The sequence below is a fragment of the Pelophylax lessonae genome (genome assembly GCF_965119305.1).
Source record: "Pelophylax lessonae genome assembly, chromosome: 2".
Classification (NCBI taxonomy): Eukaryota; Metazoa; Chordata; class Amphibia; order Anura; family Ranidae; genus Pelophylax; species Pelophylax lessonae.
The window spans coordinates 156,119,148-156,133,639 of NC_138769.1; the positions used below are offsets into that span (position 1 = coordinate 156,119,148).

At 41.9% G+C, this 14,492-nt stretch overlaps 1 protein-coding gene across 1 annotated transcript in view; it reads left to right on the forward strand.

The window, feature by feature from the left end:
- The first annotated feature begins 13,075 nt into the window (after positions 1-13,075).
- DPH1 (diphthamide biosynthesis 1) overlaps positions 13,076-14,492 on the forward strand; it is a 455,101-nt gene continuing 453,684 nt past the window's right edge. Inside the window, exon 1 of the mRNA XM_082245828.1 lies at positions 13,076-13,225. Within this exon, the coding sequence (XP_082101954.1) occupies positions 13,138-13,225 (88 nt within the window). The 5' untranslated portion in view covers positions 13,076-13,137. The remainder of the gene's footprint in view (positions 13,226-14,492) is intronic.

Below are 14,492 nucleotides of genomic sequence, written 5' to 3' on the forward strand. Positions count from 1 at the left end.
TAATGACACCCCAAACACAAATTGAAATGCAGTGCATTTGCCTGCGATGGATTGCATGGTACCGCAGTATCATGCAATCCAGTTGCACTGCATTTTTAAAAGTAGCCCATGCATTATGTTTGGCTGATTTCAGTCCACTTAAATGAATAGGCTGAAAATTTCACTTCGCTGAATCAGACAGGAATGCGGTCATTGTTCCTGCGTGATTCAGTGCGGTGTGATTCTCAGCCCATTTATTTTAATGGGCTGAAATTGCACCAAAAGCAGTGCATGCACTTTGAACCCACCCTAAAAGTTTTTGATGTCTAATGTGCATAAGGCCTTTGTGTCACAAAAGAGAACATTTTATTAAAGTAAATATAAATCCAATCACTAAAATCTTTGTTAAAGCAACTTCAAAGGGAATTTTCTATATTTTAAAATCTACAGCTTTCATTAACATAATATCCAGTGATCCTGCCACGTCATCCCTTGTTCTGGCCCTTCCTGTTATAGGGGGACAGTGTCCTAATTGGGCTTCTGTGTATGTGTAATGTCACCATATCACTCCGGCTTCTGATACAGATTGCAAGTGTTATACAGGCATCGACCATGGCTGTCACCATCAGGAAACCTACCCTGAGAATTTCCATCTCTAGAGTACATGTAGATGGGAAGTAGCTTAAAAAGGCTGCAGGATGCAAAAAAGGGATAAACGTGTTATATAGAAAAGAAATGGTGTCCTGCTTGCTTGCCCCTAACACAGGTGGTCAGGCGCTAAGCAAGCAGGCCTACTGGTACTCGGTTGCCCCCAGGACTTAAACACAGTGCTATAGTGCCTGGCTACAACTTCAGGGCAGGCACAAACTGAGCACAGCAAACAGTTACTTGCGTTTGGCTGACAGGCAGAGTGGTTCAACAACAGTCCAGGTACAAGGCAGGCAAGCTTCAGAATAGTTATGGTCAAATCTGAAGTCAAAAGGCAGGCAAAGTGCAGAGAGTAGTCGATATCCAATCCGAGGTCATTGACGAGGGAATCCAAACAGCAGAGCAGTGCAGACATACAGAGAGCTCAGAAAACATGTTAAAATGCAATATCACAAGCCTGGGACTGCAGGCTTGGCTGACTTTAAATCCCGTTTGGTCTCCACCCAGAGACTGACCACATCAATCACCTTGCAGGTGGACAGACAGACAAGGAGAATGCCACAACTAAAACCATAAAACTGGAATGAGAAGCAGGAGCATTACACACTCCTGACAAATGGCAATTGCGTATTATACACAATGCTATAGTGACATGAATACCTTAAGACCCCGTTCACACTGGGGCGACCCGACTTGCCGGGGCGACCTGTGAAGTCGCGGTGCGCAGCTCGCACCGCGACCTCGGAGCGGCCGGCATGGACTTCATAACATTGAAGTCAATGCAGGTCACTCCAGGTCGCCCCAAAGAAGCTCAGGACCCTTTTTTCTAAGTCGGAGCGACTTGTGTCGCTCCTATTAGAACGGGTCCTGTGCTGCTCTATGGCAGGCGACTTGTCAGGCGACCATGTCGCCTGACAGGTCGCCCCAGTGTGAACGGGGTCTTAAGGTTTCCATATACTTTATTTCAATATATTTTTTTTGTTTATATATTTTTTGAAAGTAATACAAATAAGGGCAGATAAAGCTAGTGATGTCCTTGGTAAGCAGTGACTCTTTTATTAAAAAATATGTATGCTGTGATTACAACAGAAATGTACACAGGGGAGAAGCAGAAAGTAAGAGGACTTAACATAAGAAAGAATACACAAAATGGAGCCAGTTAATTCCTATTCTGCTTGCTATGCATTTTAGATACCATCAGTTATATTCTCCAAAGTGCATTGCAAATAATTATGTGCAAATATGAATGCAAATTGGGACAGAGAAAACACTGCCACCTGTAGATCCATCCAGAATGACAATGTACTTCTGCATCTGCTTTCCCACAGTAAGAGGTCTTCGTGTTGGACTTGGCCCACACATCGCTGCATGGGAGAAGCTCTGCTTACCGCCGGTTGATTTTTATATGTTATGGATTATGTCTGTTATCAGCCATAGTAAGCCAACCAGAAAAAAAAGCTATTTAATACAACTCTGATTAGCCTGAAAGTGCCATAACGAAGCGCTTAACCTGATCACCTTGATACAGGCATAACAGAAATGAACACAGGTAATGTATACACCAGGTTGATTCTCACAGACATTATTAGGTGGTCACTGACAATCCCACCAGCAATGTGTCCAGACTTGCTTCGATAAATTCTTTGTTTTCTGATTCTCTTCCAATAGGAATAATTGATCTATAGTTGACAATTCAATCTATCGATATACCACACACATGGAAGTGGATTTAGATCAGTAGTGATGCAGTTTTAAGTTATCGATCGCATCCACCATGTAATAATTTGATTGATCAAAATACAATCATATTCATTAACAAAGTATCTCAGCACTCCAGAATGACTGATAATTTTCCACTCTGAGCAACTGACTCAGTTTGATGGAATCTATTCTAATCTAGAAGGGGTAAACCTATGTGCTACTAATGGGTATAAGACGTTCAAAAATGAAAAAAATGCAGATATAGAATAAAAGTGGAACACCCAAGGATTGAGCAGCCAATTCAGTAGTGTCACCACATACCACAATAATTTCAGAAATAAAGAGAATCAGCGCTCTGATCCTTAAAAGCGATGGACCACCCAATAAATATATAAATATGTTGAACTCGAAGAAATAGATATTAAAAGGAGTAGATGGTGCGATGTTAAAATCAAGTCACAATAATTATCCGCAGCGTAGTGTAAAAAATAAGAATGTAAAAGCACTTTTAAAATGGGAGTATAACAAGGCTAGTGCAATCCAATCACAATAAATCTCCACAGTGTAGGAAAAACAATAGTATAATCAATCAGATAATAAAAAGAATGCATGGAAAAACATAATTATTAAAGTGATAAAGTAGTAAATGTGGAAATGGTGATATGATATTGAATAATAATAACTGGAAAATAGGGCAGTGATTCAACTTCTTAGAATAATAAAAAATCAAAATGTGAAGATATAGTAAGATAAATGATGAGATAAATGATATATATCCAAAAAGTCTCAATCAATAATCACAATCAAATATGATAGTGTATCCAAGTGCCAATCTAAAACGTGAATAAATAGGGTGCTAAGAAGTCCATAAAAAATATGATTCAAAGGGTGATTATGGTGAATAAAGTGCTCAAATGCCCCATTTAAAAGATCAAGTGATTAAAAAGGGGAGGTAAAAATTCCGGTGACAGCCAGGTGCATCAGTAGGTGAGCTAACAATCCAGCATTAGGTATAATGGCCGCTCACCTCCATTTACACTCAAATGAGCGTTTGGGTACAATCTTTCACCGTATCCGACCTCCTAATCTTCTCTAACCGATGTAATACTTGTATCTCCAAACCTTATGCAGTAATTCAAGATATATATATATATATATATATATATATATATATATATATATATATACGAATCTCAGCACTGGTATATCATACACTCCTTTCCTTTTTGGGCGATATCCTCATTAAACCACGGTATGTTAATCACTCATTCCGATTGGGATATAAGAGAGAAACTCTCATAGTGTAGCAATTCAGGGTAAACTTTAATAAAAAATGCAGGTCACTTACAGTTTAGCAAGGAATAATGCGTGGAACAAACACAGAACCGCCGATGCTGTAAACTCCGATACTTCCGGTCTACGGCCAAGACCGGAAGTATCGGAGTTTACCGCATCGGCGGTTCTGTGTTTGTTCCACGCATTATTCCTAAACTGAAGCTGAATCCTAGATCCTTTGCTATCAGCAGGATCCTGACCTTTATACAGAAAGGAGTTGACCAACGTTTGGCGTTGGGCACTCTTAAGTGTCAGATCTTGGCCTTGGCTGTGTACTTCCAACGCCCTTTGGCTACGCACTCTTTGATTCGTATGTTCCTTCAGGGGGTTCACCATTTGGCTCACCCCAGGAGGTTTCCGTTACCTCCTTGGGACCCTAATTTGGTTCTTCCGAAATCTCCTTTTCGAGAACATAAGATACATTTCCTTGCTCGCTTTGTTGCAGAAAGTTGCCTTTTTGGTGGCTATCACCTCTGCGCGCAGGCTTTCTGAACTAGCTCTCCTTATCTGGTAATACTCAGGGATAAGTTAGTGTTACGGCCTAATCCATCGTTTCTTCCTAAGGTGGTTTCAGACTTCCATCTGAATGAAGACCTAGTGCTTCCGTCACTCTGTCACATTCTAAAGAAATTGCATTGCCTTGCATTGCTTGGATGTGGTTCGGGCGATACGGGTGTCTGGAGACTACTGAGTCCTTTCTTAAGTCGGACTCTCTGTTTGTGAATATGGATGGACCCTGTAAGGGTCAGGCTGCGTCTGCGGCGACCATCTCTCGATGGATCAGACAGACGGTGGTAAAGGCGTATTCTCTTAAGGGCAAGGTTCCTCCTTTCCCTGTCACGGCTCAATCTACGCAGGCGTTGATTGCCTCTTGGGCTTTCCGCCATCTGGCATCAGTGATCCAGGTTTGCAAGGCGGCCACTTGGTCATCTGTACATACGTTCACCAAGTTTTACAGAGTGGATGTGTTAGCATCCTCGGATGCGTCCTTTGGCCGCAAGGTTTGTCAGGCCACCATTTAAGGAGCAGTCTACTTTTCCTTCTTCTTTATGGATTTGTTACAATTGAGCCCCAGTTGTTGCTTGTTGGGCTCCATGTTATATAGTTGGCTATGTTAGCCGTGGGAATTGCATTCTTTTAAGTTTGTCCTTTCCCCACCCCTCAGTGGTTACTGCTTTTTGACGTCCCATCCGTCTATGATATAAAGCAGCAGCTACGTCCGTCTGTGGACGAAAGAGAAAATGGTATTTTTTATTTACCGTAAAAGCCATTTCTCTGAGTCCACCGACGGACATAGCTCCCACCCCTCTTTTCCCTGAAGAGTTGGGTTTTGGTTATTATTCACTGCTTGCAACTAAACTAAAGATGCAACGGTGAGGCCAGTGGTAATAACCCAGGGACCCCGCCCCCCTGGGCGTGTCAAAGCCTTTGGCTCTACCTGGTCACTCTTAGTGGGAGGAGCTTATTACCCATCCGTCTATTAATTAAAGCAGCATCTACATCCGTCGGTGGACTCAGAGAAATGGATTTTACGGTAAGTAAAAATTCCCAAAAGTGGAGTTACGCTTTAACTTTACACACAACAACACTTTAGACCTGTGTCTACCCAGGCATGATGCAATGAGAGCTGTGTAGCCGTTGTATACTTTCTTTTATATTTATCTTTTTTTATTTATTCATGTTGGTGGCATCTAGCTCACTGTACTTGCAGTTATGACCGGCATTCACCACGGTGCTCCTGATTTTGTGACGATTGTTTTTGCGATGGCATTTCATCGTTGGTAATTCTAGATTTTGGTCGACCTTTTTGTGGTAACAATATACCTCCTCCATGATGGACTTAGGTTTATCGGGATTGAACAGCTGTGTTCTAAAACTGTTTTGTATATTCTTTTTCTTTAAGCTTTCTCACATTATCACTGGCAGCCCTGTGCTTTTTTCACAGCTTATAATTATTACCGGTTGATCCACCTGTGCTTGAGAGCTAATAGAGTATTTGAGATCCAAGAACACTCAACACAGCAGACTAATACGTAAAACAAAAAGAGTCACAAAAAGCAATACAGTGCCCATAGGCTTTGCGTGGAACTCATTATGGCTGGATTATAAGTGAGGAAACGGTTATATATTAATGGTGCTAAGAGGATTAACCTTACTCTGTGAAGGTAAGTACATAAATGGCTCTTTAGCAAGGCAGATGGAAACTGTTGACTGAGTTTACAAGTGTTGGAGTACATGCAGGTAATGAGTAAGCAGCTCGTTCTCCTCCCCATTTGAAATTAAACCTCCTCCCCTCCCCCATATCCCTGTAGGACAGAAAGGGTTAATTAATTAGTATTTTGAGCTTTTAATTGGAGCTTAGCGGGTCCCGCATGACAGCTGTCTGCCCCCCTCCCAACTAAATTCATTTGTTTAAATTCATTTTGTACAATAGCGAAATTAATTATGCAGATTTCCTTTTGGAGGTAATGTTGTTTTGCTGCTCCAATATTAGTTTGTTGCAATTGTGCTCTGGGGGTCTCTGCATATTGTCTGTGATATTATCAGGCACTGGGCCTCTCTCATTTCGGGTTATTGACAGTTTCTGAGACGAGATGAAGATAATTATTAAGCCATTGTTGTGTATGGGAGGAGGCCAGTTACACGATGAAAAATAAAAAAGAACATCATCTCATCCTGAGTTGGCCTGCTTTCCTCCTTTTTTCCCATCTAATTGTTCTCCCTTGTTACTGTCGGTATTTATTTATTTCTGCATTACTCGGCAAGTCGTTCTTAAAGTGGAAGAAATGCTTAGGTAGAACTAAAAACTGTTCCCTTGTCCCTCTTCCTACCTATCTTATAAAAAAAAGGTCTGTGTACCTACCTATTTTTAATCTGCTCATGCAGCAGTCATTTGATCCTGCAGTGCCGGTTCCTCTATGTCAGAGAGCAGCTGCTGTAAGGGACCCCATGGGTGACATCATAGCTTCAGGAATTTACAGCCTTATTGAGCACTCCCTTAAATAGGGGAGCCGCCTCCTACCTATCCTGCCTACCCTGGAGGAAAAAAACAATAGTCTGTGTACTTCCCTTTTTGTAATCTGGTCCGGTCTAGTCATGTGATCCTGCACCGCCAGCTTCCCTATGTCAGAGAGCAGATGCTGCAAGGGAGTGCCAGCAACAGCTGAGCCTTTGGACCCTGTTGGTGATTGGGTCAATCCCACCTCTTAATACTCTTAATAGTCCCTGGCTATAAATCATGCGTGACGCCATGGCTCCAGGAATTCACAGTCTTTGTTGAGTACTCCCTTACATAGGGGGGGGGGGGGGGGCTCCTCCTAACTATCCTGCCTACCCTATATAAAAAAAAAAGTCTGTGTACTTACTAGAGCTGCATGATTAATCGTTAAAAAAAATCACAATCTCGATTCAGCCCCTGATCTTAATCCAGCATTTCCATGATTCATGAAAAAGTGCAGAGCAGTTCCATGCTCACAGCTGTCAAAACTTTTCCGGCTGTTTTTTTTTTTTTTAGCACTACATTGCTTAGCTCTGAGGGATGAATAGAAACACTGTATCATTTGGTTCTTTTAGATCAAAGGGATGAACTTCGGTCTGTAAATGAGGTCAGTTTAATTCCTCAAATAGATGTAAACCCCATTCATGAAATTTGACCTGGGCACATATATTTGTAGTGTTTACCTATCTCTCTTCAAAGCCCTAAGTCCCGTGGCTTTCTCCTGCTCAGTGCTTCTGTTATCAGCATGATAAAGTCTGACCAGTTCTCCGTCAACTGAGCTAAAAACCAGGCTGGGTTTTGTGTCGGGGTAGGTGCTATAAATAGATTATCAGAGAGCTGGTCTATTCACAACACAGCTCTTTATGTTTCTGCCTATGTGGATAGGGGGTGTGTGCCTTTCCTCCAATCAGCTGTCTCACAGTGTATGGCAAGAATCCACAGGTGAATCAGGAAGAGAAAATTCTAACCGAACGTACACTTTCTAAACTGTGTAGAAAGCTGAAGACCGCAGATACACAAATAACTTTGTAGGGAGATTGGTTTCATCTGTTTATCATCTGAGGCTGTTCACTTCACTGGGTATAGGAGAGGGTTTGCATCCACTCCAAAGACTAAGCCTTTTTCTGACACTTGTTGCTTTCAAGTTAAAATCAGTATTTTTTGCTGGGTAATTACTTAGAACCCCCAAACACACACACACACACATATATATATATATATATATATATATATATATATATATATATATACATATATATACATATATACATATATATACATTTTTTTTTTTTTTTTTTTTTTTAGCAGAGACCCTGGAGAATAAAATGGTGGTCGTTGGAATTTTTTATGTCCCACCGTATTTGCGGAGCGGTCTTTCAAATGCAATTTTTTGGGAAAAAATACACTTCAATGAATAAAAAAAAAAAAAAAAGAAACAGTACAGTTATCACCATTTTTTGTATAATGTAAAAAGCTGATTTTAAGCCGAGATTCGTGCGATAATCGTGATCTTTATTTTAAGCAAAAAAAAAAATGTGCGATTCTTATTTTATCTAGAATCGTGCAGCTCTACTACTTACCGTATATACTCGAGTATAAGCCGACCTGAATATAAGCCGAGGCACTCAATTTTACAACAAAAAGCTGGGAAAACGTATTGACTTGAGTATAAGCCTAGGGTGGGAAATGCAGCTGCTACTTAACCCAAGTGGACCACCACGAGACCGAAAACGGGCTGCAGGCATGGTGCAGGGGCTGCGGACATGGTACAGGAGATGCAGGGCTGTGGGCATGGCACAGGAGATGGTACAAGCATGGCACAGGAGATGCAGTGCTGCGGGCATGGTACAGGAGACTGAGGAGATGCAGGGGCTGCGGAGGAGTCTCACTCACCTTTCCGCCCTACATTTAAAAATGGCGCCGCCTGGCGCCAACATGTCACCGCACATGCGCCGTCTGCCCCGGAATAGCCAAACGTGCACGGGCTTTCCCGAGCGGTGGCGGCGCATGTGCACTGACCGGGGAAAAGGTAAGTGAGACCGGGACTCGAGTATAAGCCGAGGGGGGCTTTTTCAGCATAAAAAACATGCTAAAAAAGTCGGCTTATACTCGAGTATATACCTATTTTTATTCTGCTCTGGTCTAGTCATTTGATCCTGCAGGGCTGGCTCCTCTATGTCAGAGAGCAGCTGCTGCAGGGGAGTTCCCGCAATGGGTGGGGCAATTAGAGCCCATGGTTGATGTCACAGCTCCAGGAATTCACAACCTTTGTTGAACACTCCCTTACACAGGGGAGCCGGAGCTGCAGGATCATGTGACCTGAGCAGATTAAAAAAAGGGAAGTATACAGATCTTTTCTTTTACAGGTTAGGCAAGATAAGTAGGAGGAGGGGGGAGAGAGCATTTTTAATAATAGCTATAATTAGACTTTTCTTCCACTTTAATTTTTTAAAGGGGAATGTATCGTCATTTCACCTGCTTTTTGGATACAGGGTATAAGAAATCAGTATTTGTGTACATACGCGCAGCCATATTTTCTCGGTTCATTCTCAAGCTCTACTTTAGTTTTACACAGTGGATGTGCTTTACTGCTTTTTCTCCCAATGGTTATCTTCGAGTAAGCTGACTTATTGAATGCAATGCACCCTTTGTCTCACCAATAACATCTCAAACTCAACCATTAGATTACCAATGAAGGGCAAAGCAAATATAGACTCACTTTAAAAATGACCAGCACAGCATTTAATATGTCCTTCACTGGGAACAAGGAGCAGAAGACTTTTCTAAGGGCTGAGTTGATCCCAGTTGGAGCTCACACAGTGGTCAGGACTCTTTCTGCTCCTATGGTATGTGACAACTCTAGGAAATTTATATGAGGTGTGACCAGCGATAAAGTAAACATATATACATAATGAGGTGGACCCAAGGATAATATAAAAACTTATATTTATTGACGGTCTATAGGCCAGATACTGGTAAAACCAACATGTTCAGTAAAAACATGTAACCCATGGTAATAGGGTATACATGAGTGAAACAAAGGTAAGTATACATGGTCTAAGACAGAAATACATGGTAATGCAGTATTATCCTGGTACATACAAACAAGTAGGACCTTGCCTTTGTTTTTGCTTTCATGCAATAGGGATGGAGACTCTTTTGTTCAGGAGTCCCATATAAAGTCCCAATTTTCCTTTCCCCCATAGTTGCACATTGATTTAGGGATGGAGGTGTGAGTCACCAGCGTTACTTTTATATTATTCCTCATTTTATCAATTCTTCATTGCTGCCTGCATACCCTTCATATTAGAGCTGCACGATTAATCGTATGAAAATCGCGATCTCGATTCACCCCCCCTGACGATCTAAACCTGACATATTCTCGATTCTTTGCATAGCTAAGGGAGCAGAGAAAACAGCTGTGGAAAACTCCCAGTAACTATAAACAAAATTATTACATTGTATCTTTCCTCCTGCAAACGGCTATCAGCATTAAGTCTCCCAGTAAATATAAACAAAATGATTACATTTGTATCTTTTCCTTCCCTCTGCCAGGGAGAAAGGAAGTTTAACCTCTTAAAGACTGGACCTTTCTCTGACACTTGTTGCTTGCAAGTTAAAATCATTTTTTTTTTCCTAGAAAAGTACTTAGAACCCCCAAACATTTTATATATTTTTTTAGCAGAGACCCTACAGAATAAAATGGCGATTGTTGTAATATTTTATGTCACACTATATTTGCGCAGCAGTCTTTCAAACGCAATTAATAAACTTTAATGAATAAAAAAAAAAAACGTAACAGTAAAGTTATCCCAATTTTTTTTTGTTACACAGAGAATCGTGAGAGAATCGTGATCTTTATTCCAAGCTAAAAAATCGTGATTCTCATTTTGGCCAGAATCGTGCAGCTCTACTTCATATTATGGTTTCATATATCCATTTTTGCTAAGTTTATTCTTTAGTTCATGATTTTACCATATTGTACTACTATGCACACTGGTACTGACTAGTATTCCAGCATTTCTCTTCTTCAGTTTTCCCCCCTCACTCAGCTAATGAGACCCTGGTGGTGACAGAGAGGGGTAGGTGAGGGGTCAACTAGAGGATAAAGTACAGGCGGCCGACGTCTTCTTTTGAAACGATGATGTCTTTGGTTGCCGACGGTTAAAAGGTTGTAATGGTGCACAAGTAAATCCTTTTAACTAAAAGGCAAGCTTCATCTATCTCAGGGCTCGACAAACCCTGGGCGCCAGGTCGCATTGGCGACTAGAATTAGCGACCTGGCGCCTGGAGTGCCCTGCAAGAGGTGTCCTGTCCCTTTTGCGCCCCCCCCCCCCCAACCACTCACCGAGTGCACGGACTACCGGGTGTCCGAAAATTGAGGCCGCTGCTTTTCGGCCTTCTTCAGTGAGAGAACAGGGAACTGGCGCCCTCTTGTGGTGGCCGGGAGTTTGACAAGCAGTAACTACTGGCTGTTTCCCCTGCCTGTCCTCAATGCCTGTCCATCTCCTTCCCCAAGAGGAGATGAGAGGGACGTTTTTGCAGGCTTCATCTCCCTGTCCACTTACATTTGCTTAAAGGTAAGTGGACAGGGAGTGTGGTTATTATTATTATTAATTAATTTTTTTAACTTATTAAAAAATAATAATTTTTCTTTTTTTTAAATTATTATTAAAAACAAAAATCATTATTCTTTTTTCAATTATAAAAAAAATAAAAAATAATTTCTTTTTCTTTTTTTTTTTTTCAATTATTATATAAAAAAAATTATATATTATATAATAATATATAATTTTTTTTTTCCTCATCGCCATGCCACAGCCGAAGGCCCCTTTCACACGGGCTTTCTGATCAGGTCCGCCTGTCAGTTTTTCAGGCAGACCTGATCGGACCCTTCAGTCTCCTCTATGGAGCAGTAATCTGTCGCCATCTGATCCTGTCTGCCAAAAACAGACGGATGGTGGTTCTATTTTCTATCCATCCCGTGCATCGGATCAGATAGCATCGGATGGAAACAAACAGACAGTCTGTTTCCATCTGATTGCGCTATAGAGGAGAGTGGGGTTCTAGTCGTCTTTACGTGTAAATTTAGTATGTTATTTTTTTTGGAAATAAAGCTTGGTTGTTTGTTTAAAAAAAAAAAAATCTGGCTCCTAACTTTTTTAGCTGGCTCCTAGATTTTAGGAAAATTTGTCAAGCCCTGATCTATCTACTGGCCTTTTAGCCATTATGCCAAGGCACCCTTGTAGAAACTTGATGGCGCTTCCAGGTGATGGTTACTGGGACAAATGTTCCTTACATTGGGGGAGTCTCCCACTTTACAGATACACTTTACAGATAGCTTAAATTAGCATTGTTGCCAGTGGTTATGTATCTAAGAGGTAGAGTTTGCTCATTGTTCAGCAAACCTCTATCTACCTCTGGGGGAGGGGAGCCCTAGGGTTGCATGGAACCCTGGCTGAGAAAAGCTGCTTTTTACAGTAAAAAAGTTTGAGAGACCAAGCATGTTAAGATAGTAAAGTCACAAACAAAGTTAAAGTGGAAGTAAACCCTCACATATACCCAGTGAAGTGAACAGCCTCAGGTGATACACAGAGATAAAAACAAATCTGCCTACAAAAGTTGTATTTGTATATCTGCTGTCTTCAGCTTTCTACACTGTTTTCAAACTGAACATCGTGTTAGAATTTATTCCAGCACTGGGTGTGGCGTCTTGGCATACACTGTGCGACAGCTGATTGGAGGAAAGACACCCCCCCCCCCCCCCCATCACATAGGCAGAGGAAGAAAGAAACCTGTAGAGCTGTGCTGTGAATAGGCCAGCTCTCTGCTAATCTATCTCTATGCAACCACCCAGACCCAAATTTCCAGCTGTTTTTATCTCCTGTGTCGAATAACTTGTCGGAAGTTGTGCGGATAACAGAGGAATGAGCAGCAGAAAGACACAAGACTTAGAGCTTTGGAGAGGGATAAGTAAACGCTACAGATATATGTGCCCAGGTCAAATTTCATGAATGGGGTTTACATCAATTTTAAGACAGCCACAGACAATTCGAGTCTCGGCCTGTTCCGCAGGGACTGGCCAAGATTCAAACCATGTATGGGCTGGCTGCATGTACCCAAGTTGATTTATCGATCAACTTGGGTACAAATAGCCTGTTTGATTCTACATGCAATTTGGCGAGTGGGAGATTGTTTCAGATTGTATACATAGATTTACAAAAGGAGATTTGGTAGTACAAGATTTGGATCCTGCACTTCATAAACCCTAAACATGTTGTTATTGCTTAATTTGAAATTACACAGCAGCAAAAGACAGATAGTTTTAGGCATCACAGACCTATGCAGACCTGTGGTTCACATGTCTTAGTTCTAATTCCATTGATTAAATCTTGTACATTCTCTTTACAGGGCGCCCAACTGCCCGTCGTGTAGCCAACCAAATACCGGATGAAATCTCCCAGAATCCTTTACTCATGGAAGCCATTTCTGTACTACCTCAAAACTATAACTTTGAAATTCCTAAGACTATATGGAGGATTCAGCAAGCTGCGGCTAAAAGAGGTATGCTTATGTTATTATGGTTTTATGTTATCCATGTTGTAGGATTGCAGATTTACACTGGACTATGCTCTGATGGCCTCTTTACACATACATAATGCACATTAACAAAAAATAAAATGTGTATTTACAAAATGTTTGCATTATCAGTGCAGTGCACTGGCTCCTGGAAACTCTTCCCTCAGCCCCAGGTCAGTACTGAGGTACAAACTTTCTGTTATGGGGCTGTAAGAAGTAAACAATGGACTACAAGTGCAAGAATGTCGCTGCACTTGTGCTCCAGTGAGATCTGTGAGTCTCTTGGCCACAGTTGGCAGATAGGGCTTGAAGCCTTTCAATTCACAAATCCCTATGAATTAGAATTTTTTGTTTTCATTTGGAGTGGCTATGCAGGTGGAGCCATGAATATCTGAGTCAAATATAACAGAATGATGCAGGTAAATGACTGGTTTGAGGGCAGGGGGTTAGTGATTTGCAACATAACACAAGTTAAGGTCTGTGTGGTAATGTCCTGAAAAAAATTCTCTAAAACCTGGTACACACTTCGGCCCCTTTCACACAGACACAGGCGGACCGTTCAGAACCGCCTGTCCGTTTTTTTGGCGGATCTGAGCGGTCACCTCATGCATCTCTATGGGGCATCGGATGTCAGCAGAGACATGTCCGCTGACATCCGACCTGTCAAATCTGGACGGATGAAAATCCTATTTTCCATCCGTCCAGCGAATGGGATCTTATGATAACAGACTTACGGTCCGTTCCCATCCGATTCCCCCATAGAGATGGATGGGGACCTGACAGCTGTGTCTCCGCAGACACAGCACGGAGAACAGCTGTCATCCTCCTGCTCAGCAGGGGATCGGCAGATCGATCCCCCACTGAGAAAAACGGAGTCCATGTGTGAAAGAGCTCTAATAGTTTTTAAAAACTGACCGCTCCGATCGGAGCCCCTGTACAAACGATCCGACGTTAGTACAGCGATTTCCCCCGCTTTTGTGTTCTTACATGGGGACGCTAGAACACTCCAATCCGCTGGTTCTCCAGAATGCTCATCCGACAGGAGCTGGCCAAACAGCAGACTTCGGTCGGACCGACTGACCTACACATGCCCGAATGTCGGGCGGTTTTTATTGAACCGGCCAATGTCTCCCAACATTTGGCCTGTGTGTATTAGGCATAGGGCTGGGTTCACACCTGCAGTTTGCTTTTGATCGGTTTCTGCAGTGCTATTTGCGGTGTGATTTGTGTTTTTGCACACGCGTTTTTGACA